Below are 15823 nucleotides of genomic sequence, written 5' to 3' on the forward strand. Positions count from 1 at the left end.
CGTCAGCGTAGCTGGTTATACACCACCTCGGTCGCCGTTCACCCCAAACGCTAGCCGCCGCACCGCACAGGCAGAGCCTCCGGAGCCACGCGAGGGGAACGCCCCGAGAGCTCGCTCCCAGTCGGCCTGGACAGCGATAGGGCAGAAAGCTGCTGAATGTGGGGCGCTGCTCTTCTCTCAGAGCGATGCCCAGCATTTAAAAAGTGCTAAAATACTCTGTTTGGCCCCAAGTTAGCTATATTTGGGGCAGGCGCCCTGTATCACTGAATATAGTGACTGCTCTGCCATATCCCCGCTGAGCCCTGCGCACCAAAGTGGCGAAACACAGGCTCTACGGCGTTCAGGGCGACGCAGGTCCGTGGCGCTAGCGAGGGGAAGCATCCCACGCTCGCGAGGAGCAGCAAACCTTCCAGCCCGCGGCATCCGCACGCACAGAAAACCAGCAGCAGCGGAAAAGGACGAGCAGGAGCCGGTTAACTTTCTCCTGCAGCGATGCACTGCGGAAATAAATTGTTCTGTTAAGTTTCAGCCATATTTACAAAAAAGTGGGGAAAGGAAAACCTTCCCCAGGTGAGGGAAGAGAGGCAGGGAGAAGTCAACAGTCAGCGGAGTGACCAGCATCGCCCAGCAAGCCACCAGCAGGGGCGAGACCAAGCTCCGGCCCCTCCGATTCCCCGGCCAGCGCTGCCTCCGCCGCCGCGCTCGGAAAGGGCCCCGGCTCCGTACGCCGCGAGCTGGGGACGGCGGCAGCACGTGCTGTCTGCACCCGGGCGCTCGGGCGGCTTGGTCACACCTCGCCTCTGCCGCGGGCAGCTACGGAGCGGCCAGCAGCGTGCCGACCGTCACCGGAGCGTTTGGTCGCCAGCTCTTTGGGACAAGGACAGTTTTTCAGGTGCATTTGTATCACCGTAACACCCAGTTCAGGAACAGGCAACTTAGCAGATTAACACATTCTGGATCAGTGATTATAAACATCTTTAGCAACTGCTGTACTTTTATATAGCTATATATTTGTACAGCACCTTTCAAATGCAGCTCTCGGGCAAAGGTTGCAAGTGAAGTAGAGCAAAACACAACAGTGACCAAGGCGATGGACTCACCCCCTTGTCCTGCTTAAAACAAGCACCAAGACGACAAGCTGCCAACGGATCAGGGACTCGTGGAGGGGGCAGGAAATCACCTGGGTGCTTCGATTTCTTTATTGCTGCCTGCAAAAGTATCCCTCCCTACTTGAAGAAGAGAATTCAAGCTCTAAGCAATGACAATATCCTACCTGACAAACACACTGCCGCGGCTCGGCTTGTGTTTTGGCCTGGTGCTCGCCTGCAGCACTTCTTTGGCCCAGAGCATCCTCCCCGCACCCCCGGGGCTGTGCAACGGGTCGAGCAAGCAACAGCAATAATCGAGGGCTCATGGCGAACAAACAGCATCTTCCCAGATGAGAGGGAGGGGAAAAAAACACCCCTTTTTTTTCCTTCTAACGCCCAGAGGTAACTCAGCTGATACCTCAAACCCCAACAGGATAGGGGGAAGATTCCCCAGAAGTGTGGGCCAGTCCCCGAACGAAGCAAGGCCGCCGCGGTGCTCGTTTGTGCCTCGCAATGCGCCGGTCCCTGGGGCCGGTCCGTAATTAGGGGGAGATGCCGCGAGAAGGGGCTGGGAGGCGCGCGAGGAAGCGGCTCCCCCGGCGCCCCGCGGGAAGGCTCTCGCGGGGGAGCACTGCCTGCGCAGCACCGCGCCGCCCGCCCGGCTCGAGCACCCGAGACGGCTCCCGACGCTTGGCGGCACCTTTGCGGACCCCGGAGACGACCCTCTGCCTCCTCCCCGAGGCACAGCGAAATAGCACCGTGGCTGCCCCAGAAAGGGATGGAGAGGTAGCTTAAATCCATATTCCCTAAAGCACAGCCCCAGGACAACCGACAGGACATAGGGCATGCAACGGTGGTCCACAAAGAAATGAAAAATTAATGCAACAAGTGAACACGAGAGGTTCAGGCCAACTTTCACTTGACTGTAAACAGAAGCCCCAGTGGCTACGGGTAGGGATTTTTCTTTCCAGAAGCTGAGAGGGAGCCTGGAGTAGGAAACACCCCCTCAGCCAGCCTCTCGGCATCTCCCTGAAGCTTAGGACCTTCCTTGGTTTAGCAACAGATGGAGGGAGGGACAAGTCTGCGTGAAGCAAAGAGGACCGAGATGGGAAGTAAGCCCAGCGCAATTAGTGGTCTGAGGTAATTAGGTCTTCACTGATCTAGAAACAGGGAGACATGAGAACTGCGGTCCCGCAGGGAGAAGACTCAGCCCGCGTGCAGCACTTGCAGAGTTGCCTTCTCCTGACAAGGCAGCACCGTACTCGAGTTTTCGGCAGCACTTTCAAGAGGTACGAGCTTCTGAGGGCGGCAATGCCCGGAGCCATAAATTAGGATTAGTAGGAAAACTGCCAGATTTGCCTTAACAGGAAGCTTGAGGAGTTGAGATGAACTGGCAAAGGGGGCAACAACTGGCCGAGGGGCCTGCTCTGCTTCTCAGCAAGTGCAGCGGCCTCCAGAAAACGTGATGGCTTCACTCAGGTGTCTCCTCCTCCGGGAGGGGAAAGGAAGCCCTGAACTGCAGGCTTCGCAGCGCTGCTCCGGTTGGCGAGATCGCCAAAGAGGGGATATTTGGAGAAGCCACGTACTTCCCCTGAGTTTCCAGCACGTACGAGAGTCTCCCGAGCATCCACAGGGTCAGCTCTAAGAAAAGCGAGAGGGCGAACGCCCTCCTCCAGGCTCCACGCTCACTAACACCGGAGCTGCAACCACCGGACCCCGCGAGCGCAGACCTGAGTCGAGTCAGACGTGACCATCCAACCAGCCAGACCACGAAGACAGCGACTGCAGGAGATGGGGCTCAGCCGGGCCCCAGCACGGGGCCGGCCAGGAGGCCACTCGCCCCTTCAGCCGCGTGGGAACAAACCTGAGCCGGCAGAGCAAACGCGTGCCAAGCCAGCGGCTGCGTCGGGCAGCCACAGTGCTTTTCATCATGTATGAAACACCCTCAAATTGGATTTACCATCGCAGGGAACCATGGTCTCTTCCATCAAGTCTTAAGTAGAGGGTTAAAAAAAAAGAAAGAGGTTTCTTCATGGGGAAAAGAAGGAGGGAAGAGGAAGGAGGGAAGGGGAGAGGGGTGTTAACGCTGGGGAGCCATGTAACAGGGCTGTCCATGGCAGTGGTTGTTCTGGTTTCCCTATTTCAGTCGGGGGGAGGGAGAGCTGAAGAGCTATTTCCAATCTAACTTCAAAGGCTTCAGTGGGCTGGGAAGCTAAGTCATGCATAAAAGGATGGGAGAGTGGCAAGAAAACACCCCCTACGGATAAATTAGTCAGGGAACGTTCTCTGCTTCTCCTAACGATTTTTATAAAGCCGGCCTGTCTTTACCCAGGTAAAGCCCCTTTCAGACACCAGGTTCAGGGAGTGATTCAGAGTCCTGGGAACAAACCTGACAAATCCAGCAGACAGAGGAACTGAACAGTCTCTCTGAAAAAGAAGAAAGCAAGCAGGCAACGGGCTTCGCTTTGTCGCTTTCTGCCATCTCAGCTATTATGAGCAGATTTGATTCTAAGGCTTGTCCGCACACAAAAGACCAGGAGCTTGAGAAGGCATCTCTCTAAAGAAGCGAGAAAAAACACGAAGTTTGGGAGAAATTGCATGAGACCTGGAGGACCCAGTTCCCAGGCGATTCTGCGAGGCTCTGCCCTGCGTCTGTCCAGCGGCACGCAGAAGTGCACCAACATTTCTGGAAGACAGCAGGTACTTTATAATCAGCGATAAAGAAGGGAATTGGCTACATCAGGTCAGAGCCCACCTACGAGAAAGAAAGAAAAAGGATGCAATAACTGAGTTCACGGAGTACATGGACACCTTATAGCTCAGTGCCGGGCAGGAGCTCAGGTGCCGTCCCCTGAGCTTACCCTCATACTTAGAACTTAGGTCAAACAGAGCCATGAATTCAGATTTTGCTACTAACAGAGTAGCAAAAGAGAAAGCAAAACTTGAAGAACAGTCTAGTTTCCCAGCGGATAACAGCCTATTGAAGAATCAGTTGTGCACCTACTATATTTAAACAAGTTCTGATCAGCAGACCTGGGCCAATTTGGTACTTTTTCCCCCTTTTATGCACTGCTGCTACATCCCAGAGTATCTGAAATCATGTGGCTATTACCGTTACGGCAGCGTTTTCAGTGCCCCATTTGGTGCTCCGCATTTCCCATGTCAGCAGCAACAGCAGCTTAATTTATAAGACCTGAGTGCTCGTAACACAGCCTGCGCGACGGGGAGCTTCCTCAGCAGCAAGATCAGAAAGCAGGGATTTGGAAAGGTCTCGAAGGACAACTGGCACACGAAAAAACGGAGAGCTTCTGTTACTCACCCATCAATTTCATCCTTAATGCTCTTCTGCTTGCAGCAGCCGGCGCTCAGAGCGAGGTGCAGAGCCTCTCCCACGGCTGCTTTCGCCCTCCCTCTCGAGAGGGTTCGGACAACAAGTCTGGCTCCTCTCTACCCTCCCCGAGGGCCGGAGCTGCTCTCGGCCCAAATTTCTAGGGTGCAGTCCCGGTTTGTTTGTGCGGTTGGAAAATGAGAGGCCCAAACATTTCTGGCCCCCGCAAGAAAGCTGTGGAGCCTGTGAGCCAGCGCTGGTGCAGAAGGCCAGAAGAGCCCTCTCCAAACAAGCCCAGCTTCTATTCTCCAAAAGGTGTGGAGCGAGCAGGGTGCCCATCAACCGAGGCATGTAATACACTCATTAAAACATTAAATATCCTCCTCATTCTAACACAGAGCCTAAAGCAACATACAGCCAAAAATACCGTCGCGTTCTCCCTCTCCAAAACCCGCCCAGGGAGAAGGAGCTCAGCTGCAGCAGGCAGCTTTCTCCCCACGCCGCTGCTCCCGGGCGAGGGAAACGTAACCTTGTGGCTGGCAACCGCTGACTGATGCATTAACAAAAATAATCTGTGCGCAGGACGCAGACTTGTCATGGGCTTCTAGAAAACATCAAACTTCTTCAATTAAACTACCCTCACTGCATGCAAAATAAATTGTGTAACCGCAACTGCTGTAAACTGCCAGAGTGGAAATACCCCACCGCTGGGCGGCATTTCCACCGCCGCTCGCTCAGGCACAAAACATTCAGAAAAACCAAACAGACACAGGCAACTATGCTCATTTCCCCATTTGTCCTCTAATCATCGAGCAGGAGGCTGAAAACAAATGCAAGGAAACGCTATCCGTACTTCACACTTATTCCAGAAATAAATTCCAGAATTCAGTGGGGCACCTTGTTGCCGCAGGATATTGCAAGACCTCAGAAGTAGAGATGGGTTTAAAAACAGCTCAGACACAGTGGAGGGCAGGTCCACGAGCACATGGCCACGACGCCACGGCCCAGGGAGCCGCTCCGCAGCCAAGCCCCACGGCCCCGATCCGGGGCGGCTGGAAAGCCCCCGGAGAAGCGCGGCGTACCTGTCCCGCTGCTGACGGGGGGTTTGCACGGCGTTCAAAGCAGCACCATGAGACGGGCTCACCTCATACGGACATTTTTTTGGTAAATGAGAAGAAATAACCCCCTAAAAACAGCCAAAGGAAGGCAAAGACAGGCCTTCTCCTTGCCTGGAGAGCCCTGCAGAAGCACACGGTGGTACAGCAGCAGCATCTCCATCCAGCCCCCCCATCTTGATGCCAGGCTGATGCAGCAGGACCCTCTGCTTTTATTTTTATTTTTTTAAATAGCTTTCCCGCTCGATTGGCTCATCAGTTTGAGGCTGCAGTTGAACTCCTGAAAAGGCAGGTTACTCCTTTAAAGAGCTACACAAAACCGTTGCGAAAAGGCCACAAAAGCAACCGGAGGCGGCTCTGCTCGCGTAGGACGTCCCCTGCTCTCTGCTTCAGCCGAGCAGTCGGAAGGCGCGAGCCCCTCTCTGAGCAGTTGTGCAGCTCTCCCTTCGAGAGCAGCTGGCTCCGTGGTTTTCCAGTAAGAGCTTTTTACTGGGGACAGTTTCTCGCCAGCTCCTTCCGAAGCACCAGAAGGGCTCAGGAGCAGCAGGACGGCACGGCACTCCTTAACAACGCGTACCGTATCAGTAGGCCTCGCTTACCGGGGATGATGTTAAAGCCAAGCCTCGCTCAAACACAGTCATGCTGTACAACTGTGTTGACACCACAACTTAAAAAACTTATGAAAGAAAAGGATAAAACACTACATACAAAATTGGGTCATGACAAGGGTGCAGCTTAGGTAAACTGAGTTGTGACAAGGATGAATCTAGCCCAATATCCATCTACAATAAAATCTTCTCCTAGCAAAATCCCCATCCCAATTCACAAGTCCAGAGAGTATTAAAAACTGCTCGTTTGGGTGCCGTGGGCTTGTTTGTTTTTTTACGTGGCATGATACTGTCTAACGGTCGTATTTTCTTCAGCTGAACCCTGAAAACGGATCCTCGCAAAGTCTTGCGGAGCAGAGACGGAGGCACACGCAGAGGCTGCACCCCCCGCCGGCCTCTCCCCGCTCCGGGGCGGCCTGGGTCCGCGACGCCGGGCTGCCGGGCTCCCCAGGCCCCCGGGCCCAGGGCAGCCGCGCTGAGAAGTGCTTTCCCCGGCAGCTCTGCGCCGCTGCCCTCCTTCTGTCGCACACCCTAATGTCATGGGGGAGAGAGATCCCACAAGCAAACAGATTCATCCAGGGATCCCCTGCCGAACACACTCACTCATGTCCCCATGGTGCGTATCCGACTGGTAGATTGCTCCGTTTCATGGAAATGTGAATAATTTTGTGCAAAGGATTTTCATATTTTCGAGTCATTTTTTTCCTGGACCACAGTAAAAGGCTGCTAGCACCACGATGACAGTTGCTGCCTTTTCTTCGCAGCCTCCCAACGCAGCTCTTCCGTTATCTGCAGGAGGAACCCGGGCCGCATCTGCTGACCGAAGTGCCACGTTCGGCAGCAACACGGCGGGCTGGGAAGCTGCCCCGCTGCATGCCGGCATCAGAGCTGCTCCGCACGCTCAGCCCAGGCCTCTACCCGGAGGAAAGCTTCCCGCCTGGGCTGCCCAGGCCGGGCACCCGAATAACAGGCCCCTCGGAGCGAGGGGAAAAAGCTGCTTCAGAAATCCCACTCGGGATGCGGTTATCAGCGCCGCATACACACACGCTCTGCAGAACGAGCGCGTTCAGAGCAGCCAGCAAACGCAAACCCCGCCGGCGAGCGCCTGGGTCACAGCAGCGGCATCCCGAATGGCAGAACTGCAAGTTTTACTACAGCTGCTTGATCCCTTTCGCAAGGAAACCTCCAAGCCAGACGAAATGCTGCCAGCTCTCAGTTTCATTTCCTCGGGCTGCCGGCAGCGGTGTGGGGGCTCGCGGTGCCCTCTACACGCGGCGCGATTGCCGAGGCCCCGGCCGCGAACGACTTCCCCCGGCGCCCCGCTCCTGCAGCACCTGCAGCCTGCTCCGGCGTGGAGGGGGGGCAGAAACCCCATCTCGCGGGGTTTAGTGATTCTTGAGCTCCTCGGGCCCGTCTGCGCTGCTGGAAACTTTCGAAAGCAGCTGCTGGCTTCAGTTCAGCACTCAGCAGATCAGCAGTGTTTAAAGAAAAGCCTGTGTTTTTAAAAACTTTTTTTTTTCCTTGTGTCAAAAATCTTGGTTTTAGGAGCTGAGAAATCAGAGAGGGACCTTTCTCTCGCGGCGACGGGGCATTTCCAAAAGCAAGCGCTGCAGTTTCGCAACAAAACCCGAGCCGGCAGCAACGCCCCAGGGGCAGAGGAGCCCGCGGGCCGGTGGCAACGCGTGGCCCGAACGACCCTGCCGGTTTCGCTCCGAGTTCTGCCTCGCCTTCCGCAGGCACAGACGAGGGCCCCAAACCGAAAGCGGCACGTCGCAGACGGCGGGCACGGTCATGGGACTCCGAATCGACGCCTGTGCAAAGGCTGCTCAACCGCGTCTATTTAGAGGGCTCCAGGAAGGCAGCAGCCGACAGCAATTTGAATAAGCGCTTCTCTGTTCGCGGCGCCGCGGCTCGCGCACACGGCACAGAGCACGGCGGCTGCTCCGCTTTCTTCAAAATCAGACCCAGAAAGTAGTGCTCTTTGGGCGGCTGCCAGCGCAATACGTTAATAGCAATTACTTTCTCAATATTTCTGCTGATTACCTAACACACTGGCACATTTTCTCGGTGTCACCGCACGTTGCGACACACGCTGCCGTACCGTAACTCGCCCACGGTCCCTCGGTCACTTTGCACAACCATCGGATGCAAAGTGCAGGTAGAAGGGTAAAGCACAGGAAAAACTATGAAGAAACTATGTCACTTGAACGTGAGGCTTCGCAGCCTGCACTCGTGACACCTGAACACTCAGTATCAGCGCTGCCGAAGGCTGTGTTGAAAAGAATAGGAAGAGCTCCATAACCAGCGAAAGGAGAGATGCCAAAAGCTCTCCAAGTGCAAACGGGCTGCAGAGCTCAGCTTGCAAAGCTTATTCCTCCATAAACAACACGCTCTAGTTAAACACTGCAATTTGGACCTAAGCTTCCAGAGCGCCAGGACATCCACAGGTTTCACAAAGATGAAAAAAGTACCGTTCCTGCTTACTAACCCACAATTCGGTTATATATATCCAGAGCAGCAGGAGCTGAACACGTACAAAGTCGGTGGTGGTAAAACAAAAAGAGAACCAAACCAGTGGCAAGAGTACAGCCAGCAACAGTGATTTATAAAAAAGGAGGCAATGTCATTTCTGTTAGATATGCAAAATGCAAAAGCCTCAAAGTCCCGGCCCGAGACGAGAGAGTGGGAGAAGCACTCAGCCTCCCAACCACAGCCTGCTTTCTATTTTTCAGTTACACTCCAGAGCATTCACCACTTCTAGCTCTGCTATCGACAAGAGACGTGTTCCCTCACTCTTCTAAGGGAGCTGGGTATCAAAAAAACCCCAAACCATAAACAGTCGAACATTTCTCAGGGTAGCTCTTTCCCCTGCGAGCGTGCATGCGTGAGACCACGTACCGCCAGGAACACCTGGCGACTCCTACACCGTTTTCCTCCAGAAAGGGACTGTAGAACAGTGACACGGGGTTTGTTAGCTCGCCCTGCTTCCCGCAGCGCACGTGGGGCCGGCCGGCCCTCTCTTCGGCTGGCCCCCGGCCTCGCAAGCCCTCCGAGAGCCGAACTGGAACCCGAGCCAGATACAGCGCAGCCAACGCTGACCGACTTCTCTGCTTCACATAAATTTTGGTAGGAATAACAGGCCGTCACGTGGCAGATGAATCAGATGTACGAGGAAGCAGACCCTGCTCGTGGTCTTCCAGCACCGGCTCCGGGAGGACATAAAGTTACAGCTCGCACTTCCACAGCAGCCCGGAGATGTGAACCCGGGGGAGCGAAGCTGCCTCCGCGCTGCCTCCGCAGCCCCTACGCCCCCGGGAGCGGGGGTAAGCGCCGGTCCCCCTCGTCCCCGCAGGGACGTCTCTCCCAGCCCCGGGGACCCCACACGCTGCCTGCGAGGCCTGAGGACCCCTCCCAAAGCGAGAGCGTTTCAAGCAGAACCACGTGCTTAGACTAAACAGATCCCCGAGGTCTCAGAGTCAAATGTAATGCTGTATTTAAAGCATGTTTTGATTTTTCCCACCGCCGCTCCGGCGGGTGAGGGAGAGCAGAGCAGACCCTGTGGCCAAGCCGCTCGCTCCGTGCCGGTTCAGCCCTACGGGCACAGCTCGCGCAGGAGCGGAGCGGCCGTCCCCGTCGGTGCCGCCCGGGCACTGGCTGGCCGCGCCGCTGGAAAGTCGCAGTCACAACGTACACCTAGGTCTGAGTTTCCATTAGGAACCGGTTCTGTTGGGCGTGATCGCATTCGCAAGAGCTCCAGAGGCAGGAAAATTTGAAAAAGTGTTTATGAGCTTGGGCGTAAGACACAGCTCTCGGAGGATTTTTTCCTCCTTTCCTCAATTAAAAAAAATAAACCCACAGCAGCCCCTCCCCTCCCCACCTCTCCTCCCCCGACCTCCCTCCAGAAACGACAGATCCCACTAACTGTAAATTGGATCCCAGGTGTACTCATATATATTATACATACATAACAGCTACTTATAGGCAGAAGGGCTCTTGCACCGTTTCTGTGGAAACCAAAGTATCAAATTCCCTGGCTCTTAGGCTCTGCATTTTCAACCCTAATGTGCATTTACCTGGAATAAACCACTTCTGCACCTTGCAGCCTGCAACGCCTCCTCGGCAGCGTGGGTCCGGGTGCATCTTTGGGAGCCCCATTTGACGGGCCGGCGATGTCCGAGGAGCCCTGCGCCACCTCCTAAAACCGCGCACGGGAGCCGCGCAGAGGAGAGAGGCCCCTTTGCAGAAGGCAGCCGCCGTGCTGGCGGGGAGGGCAGCCCACCCGGCACGGCCAGCTCGCGGGGCACCGACCGCCCTGGAGGAAAGGGGACTCCCTTCCTCGCTCCCGAACCGTAGCCAGGTCTGCACGTGCGTACGGCAGCAAGACCCGGCACCGTGCCTCGAGGAGGACGACAGCACGTCCCGCGAGCACCCCGCAGGGACAACATGACACTTGGACATGAATTTCTTCCAGCTCCAGGCGTGACCACACAAGAACCCAAAGATACTTCAACGCAAAGTGCAAATTCAGCCCAGATGTAACCCCGGGGACTGCAGCAGAGCTGCGCTGTCGGTACAGGTCCGACCCACCTCGCCTACACTGAAGTGTAAGCGCGGTTCAGAAATCCTTCCCGGGTCACCAAGACAGGATCTGCTGCGTAAGCACAGCTTGTCACAGAGACACCGTCGGTGTCCCGCAAGCGGCACCCCAGCGACCTGCACGGCAGCAAAAGCATCGAGCGGTGCTGACGGGTGCTGGGGGCGGCAGGGGCTTTCAGCGGTCCTGAGCGCTGCCGTGCACCGTGTGGCTCCCAGCTTTCTCCCCCAAACATTCGCCAAGGCTCCCACCACGCACCAGCAGAAGTGCTCGCACCTCACTCACGTTTCAGCATTTTTATTTTAATGATTATCTTAGCATTTTATGGCACCCTTCCCACCACAGTAACTGCGTGCTTATCCAAGCCACCAAGAAGACAGGAATCTGTTAGTCCCTAATTAAAAATATTCCTGTATTTGTAAATCTGCAAAAATACCACTGTCAATCATATGGTCTTCCTACTACACACAAACTGTACACGCAAACATGTTCATAAGCTGAAACATGAAAGGCATCATCGATTCACAACCAAGTACCTCGTTATAATCCTGCCGCCCTCCCCAGCGCGCGCAGGCAGGGCCTCTTCCTGTAACAGGCCAAGCGAAAACAAGACCTGGCTCAAATGGGATGTCAAAACGTCAAACGGTACTTACTTAACCTTTGCACTTTTGAAACAGCACAGAAAGATCCTACGAAAAAGAATTCATGATAATTCCTTCCTTGTTATCTCTCAGCAACATAGTAAAGAAAGTTTGCACACTGCTACCCTCAAAAAAATCATTAAAATAACAATATAATTCAACGAGTTTTCTTCATTGCCATCTTTTGACTTGAAAAACCCTCCCTGCCTTGTCTCCCCGGCTGGCAGGTTGCGTTGTTTGTAAGGGATCCTTTTTTCGCCCTCACCTCGGACAGCCCACGTCCCACTCTCCGCGCCTGTGCCTTGGCGGAGCTTAGCAGGACTTTCTCTGCAGACCATAATCACGGCTGGGAGATTAGCTGGAGTTAGGTGTTGCAGACAGACGCACAGCCCTTCCTCTCCCACACCCAAGCTCCCTGCCAAGCTCTGGCTTAGCAGTATCATACCGGATCTTGTAATCAAACTCCGGGGTCTTGCATGAGAAATCAGTGCAATTACCGGGGCTTGGCTCTACCCTCTTCACTTACGGCAAGTCTGGCTTTGTTAACTTGCCTGACGATTTGACAGCGCATTAGCTACAGAACAAATGTTACTCTATCAGCAACTGTTGACAAAAATCCTACCCACTTCCATGGGAGCAGGAATAGGTCCTTGAAAAGCTCCTATTGTCTCAGGCAAAAAACTTCCCTGCAATTTTGCTGATGTCCTTAAGAGTCCTGAGATCTTCCCAGCTAGAGCACACACCCAAAGAGAGCAGGCCCACGCGCTGCTCAGACCCCTGAAAAGCAAATATGAAGTAAACAGTGGTTCAAACTCTCTGCCCTTTATTGCTTCCTTATGATACTTAATTAGCCCTCCCTACTCTAACAGATCTGCTCTGCTCCCCATGCCACAGGCACTAGAAATATTCGGGCCTGCCTTCCCTCTGCTGCTGGAGGATTCTTTGAAGGGCTGAAAGTTGAATAGTGGTATCACAATAGGCTGAAGCCGGAGGTTCAGCTTTCCAGCCCTCAGACAGGCTCAATGCCCCTCTCTAACTCGGTTGGAAAGCTGCAGCTCAAATTTCAGCCTATGTTAAGTCACTGTTCAGCTCCCCTCCTTCAGCAAAAGAGAGGAAAGCCAGGAGAGCCTTTTTCTAAAGCAAGAAAAAGGGGGGAGAAGGGCGGGGGAAGGAAGCAAAAACACATGGAGATCGTTTTTTGTACATCAGAAGGAGCAATGAAAGGCACAGGCAACTTTTCAAACATGCCAGAATAGCTTAGTGTGATTTGTAACTAAGAGGAGGGATGAATAAACAGATCCAGCAACAAACACCGAACTTTTCGGGGGGAGGAGACAATTACGGCAGCAATGACCTGCACGGAGACACTGGTACCCCTTTTCTGACTTCTGCAGAGGATCGAGGTATTTATTTCATTTTGCATCACCGAACCATTGACCTGAACTTCCGACACCAGCATCTCATTAAGGGGAGACAAAGACTTAACCCGGGCTTCGACGTCAGCACGCGGCCGCCCCCGTATCGCAGCCCGCAAACGCAGCCTGCCAGGCAGCCCTCCGATGCTGATCGCAGGTACAGGCGGAGCCTGACCTCACGCACCACGCTGGCGTTTGTCCAGCTTCCTAAATATGCTCTTAATTGGCTGCATTTCTCAGCATAAGCATAAGGACAGCAGACGCAAGCCCAGAACGGCAGGCAGATAAGGGATGCCTTCCTCGTCTTGTAAGCAGACTAGAGTATCCCCTCCCAGCCCCGTCAGACCAAGCTTACGGAACGGAAATCCACTTCCTAACACATCGCGGGTCCCACCGGCCAGCGACTTGCCTCCGGGGAGGGGAGCCTGGGCCAGCCTAGATAAAGAATGAGACCTCAAGCAGCTGAATTGCTCTGAAGGCTGGATGGCCAGCTGCAAGGACAGCCAGGTTTGGAAAGACACTTATAAAAAAGAACGCAAAACATCCATGATAGTTACAGGCGTTTTTTTATTTATCACTGAGACATGCACTATGCTACTGATGCAATGGTTTTCCTCCAGACAAGCACTCTGCAAAGTCTCTACCTACAGCAGCGGTTCCACCTTTCCTGAAATGCAGCCACTTCTGGGGTGAAAACCTCACAACTGCAAACCACTGGAGGGAAATGCATTCTGCCAGCTTAACCGCAGCAATTTGTATGAGCAAATTTAATTGATCTATTACACTCGGGTCATTTACACGAGCGGAGCGCTCCTGAACGGCTGAGGTCTCCCTCACTGCAGACTTCTTGCACACCAGGGACAGCAATTTCGTCTGCTTGCGTTACCGAGGAGAAAGGGTCTGGGGCACTTGCACAGATCTAGATTTTGACCATGCCTTGACACAGGAGAATAGGACCAACAGGTCCACTGCAGCGATACTCACATTTGTTGCAACAGACATCCCAAACACACACGCCACGCAACATAATTTCTCTGTCTGCTGGCACCCTTCCACAGGGCTAAGCTCTCGCTGTCCCTTCAGCCCCAAATGCCCCAGCCGAGGCAGCAGGCTCGGCTCTATTATTGGAAGACGCGGTGGAGCACATCCCCCACAAGCCAACTACCTCCCCTTTTCAACCGCGCGAACAGAGTATTAAAACCCAGCAACTGTCTCCTGTTCCAACCAGATGGCATAAATAGCTGGAGAGCTATCAAACAAAGTATACATTCAATACTTGGGAGCAACACGAAAGCCCCTTCGAGCAAGCGTGTGCACACACATACACCCACATTCAGGGACCTAAGCAATGGCAGAAAGGACTCGATTAACTGCTCTCGTGGCTTAAGTATCTGTCGACACTCAAGGCCAAACTTCAGTGGCTTGTTCAGTCCTTGAGCTCTCCTGCAACTATAAATTGCAGTGGGCTGCTATTATAAACCAGGAAACCTGTAGACTGGCAAGTAGATTAAGACCATCACTTTGTGTCACATCTAGCTGATTTCCAGCCGCCTCAGTAGAAGAAAGAAAACCACCAGAAACCCCATGCTCTAAACAGCACAAGCCACAACAAAAACACAGCAACTCCCTGCCCCACTCTGGGGATATGCACGGAGCTCGATACCTCGGTCCCCGCTCACTTACCTCATCCATTTTTTCTGATGTTGGAGTCTGGTCACCAGGCACCATTTCTTTGACCTCCGAGGTCTCAGTTTTGGAGGTCCTGCTCAGGGGATCGACAGGAGTCATGCTGGCCTCCGGCGCCGCCCTGGAATTCTGACCCAGCGAAGCTGTCCCAGGGATGGGCTCGTCGTCATCGGAGTCCGGCAGCGGCGTGGGGCTGATGTCCTCCAAGCCCGTGCTGGAAGGGCGTGAGGATGGCGTTTGAGCTCTGTAACCAGGCTGAGAGTTCGAACTCTGCATCGGGATTGGAGAAAGCTGGGAAGAGGAAGAGGAGATAGGGCTACCTTCCATTCGGACCTCATTATCCGAGTCATGTTCATTAAGAAAGGGTAACTTTGTTCTCTGCTCTTTTAAGAGCATCTCAATCCTTGAGTCTAAACTGTTATGCTGCATTTCCGATTCCATGGTTGGGGTGCCGGGGGTCTCGCTCCTCTCTGGAGTCTGAGAGAAGCTTGCTGAACTCGGTTCAGGAACTGAGTTCGAATCTGGCAGGGGTGGAGGTTCCTCCTGTTTTTCCTTCACCGGAACAAAATCAATATTAGCGGCAGCGCTACTTTCTACAGCCATCTCAGTCGGAGGGGGCGCAGGTCTTCGGTACTCTGTTTCCCTCGAAGGTTGGGGAAACTGCTGCTCATCAGATTGGGGAAAAACAGCTGGTGCTTGGTAGGGAGAGAAGGCAGATTTGTAGCTTGAGGAACCAGAGTGGCTCAAGGGAGGAGTGTGAGAGAACTGAACTGGTTCTTGCTGATGAGATTTGAAGGTACTAAACTGATGCTCTGGCCCTCGGAAAACGCCTGCCGAATTATGAACATAGTGATGTCCCGGTCGACGGTTATAGGCATCTGTAAACTTTGTTTCATGCCTCCTGGGTTTGTACCCACTGTCCTGCCCAAAATGGTACACAGGCGTTGTCTGACGACTAGAATAGGTGGAATCCTGGGAAAACGGCGTCCCTAGCCGTGGGGTGTGAGGCGTTCCTTGGGACTGGGGGGTGTATTGGCTGTACGAGTTTGGGGTGTCTTGCCGACAGCTGGAATAGGCTGTGTCATGGGAAAACGGCGTGCTACTGTTAGGGGTAACAGATGATCCCGCAGAAGAAAGATTACTGTCTTTCAGGCGTTTTAGAGAATCCGTCAACTATAAAAACAGAAAAGAGAAAAGCATATAAATACATACTTTTTTAAAGCTATTTGTGTAATCTGTTCAGTTTTCAGAGAAGCTGAGTACCCACGAGTTTGCAGTTTGCACTGACTTCCATTGCAAAAAATGGGTTCTAACATCCCTGAAAACAAAAAACATCCACTAAGAACAG

The 15823-nt window shown here is 53.8% G+C and overlaps 1 protein-coding gene across 1 annotated transcript in view; it reads right to left on the bottom strand.

The window, feature by feature from the left end:
• Positions 1-15823, bottom strand: part of SETD1B (SET domain containing 1B, histone lysine methyltransferase) — a 52104-nt gene that overhangs the window by 27936 nt on the left and 8345 nt on the right. Inside the window, exon 6 of the mRNA XM_026114510.2 lies at positions 14473-15648. Within this exon, the coding sequence (XP_025970295.2) occupies positions 14473-15648 (1176 nt within the window). The remainder of the gene's footprint in view (positions 1-14472; positions 15649-15823) is intronic.

The sequence above is a fragment of the Dromaius novaehollandiae genome, chromosome 17, assembly GCF_036370855.1.
Source record: "Dromaius novaehollandiae isolate bDroNov1 chromosome 17, bDroNov1.hap1, whole genome shotgun sequence".
Taxonomy (NCBI): Eukaryota; Metazoa; Chordata; class Aves; order Casuariiformes; family Dromaiidae; genus Dromaius; species Dromaius novaehollandiae.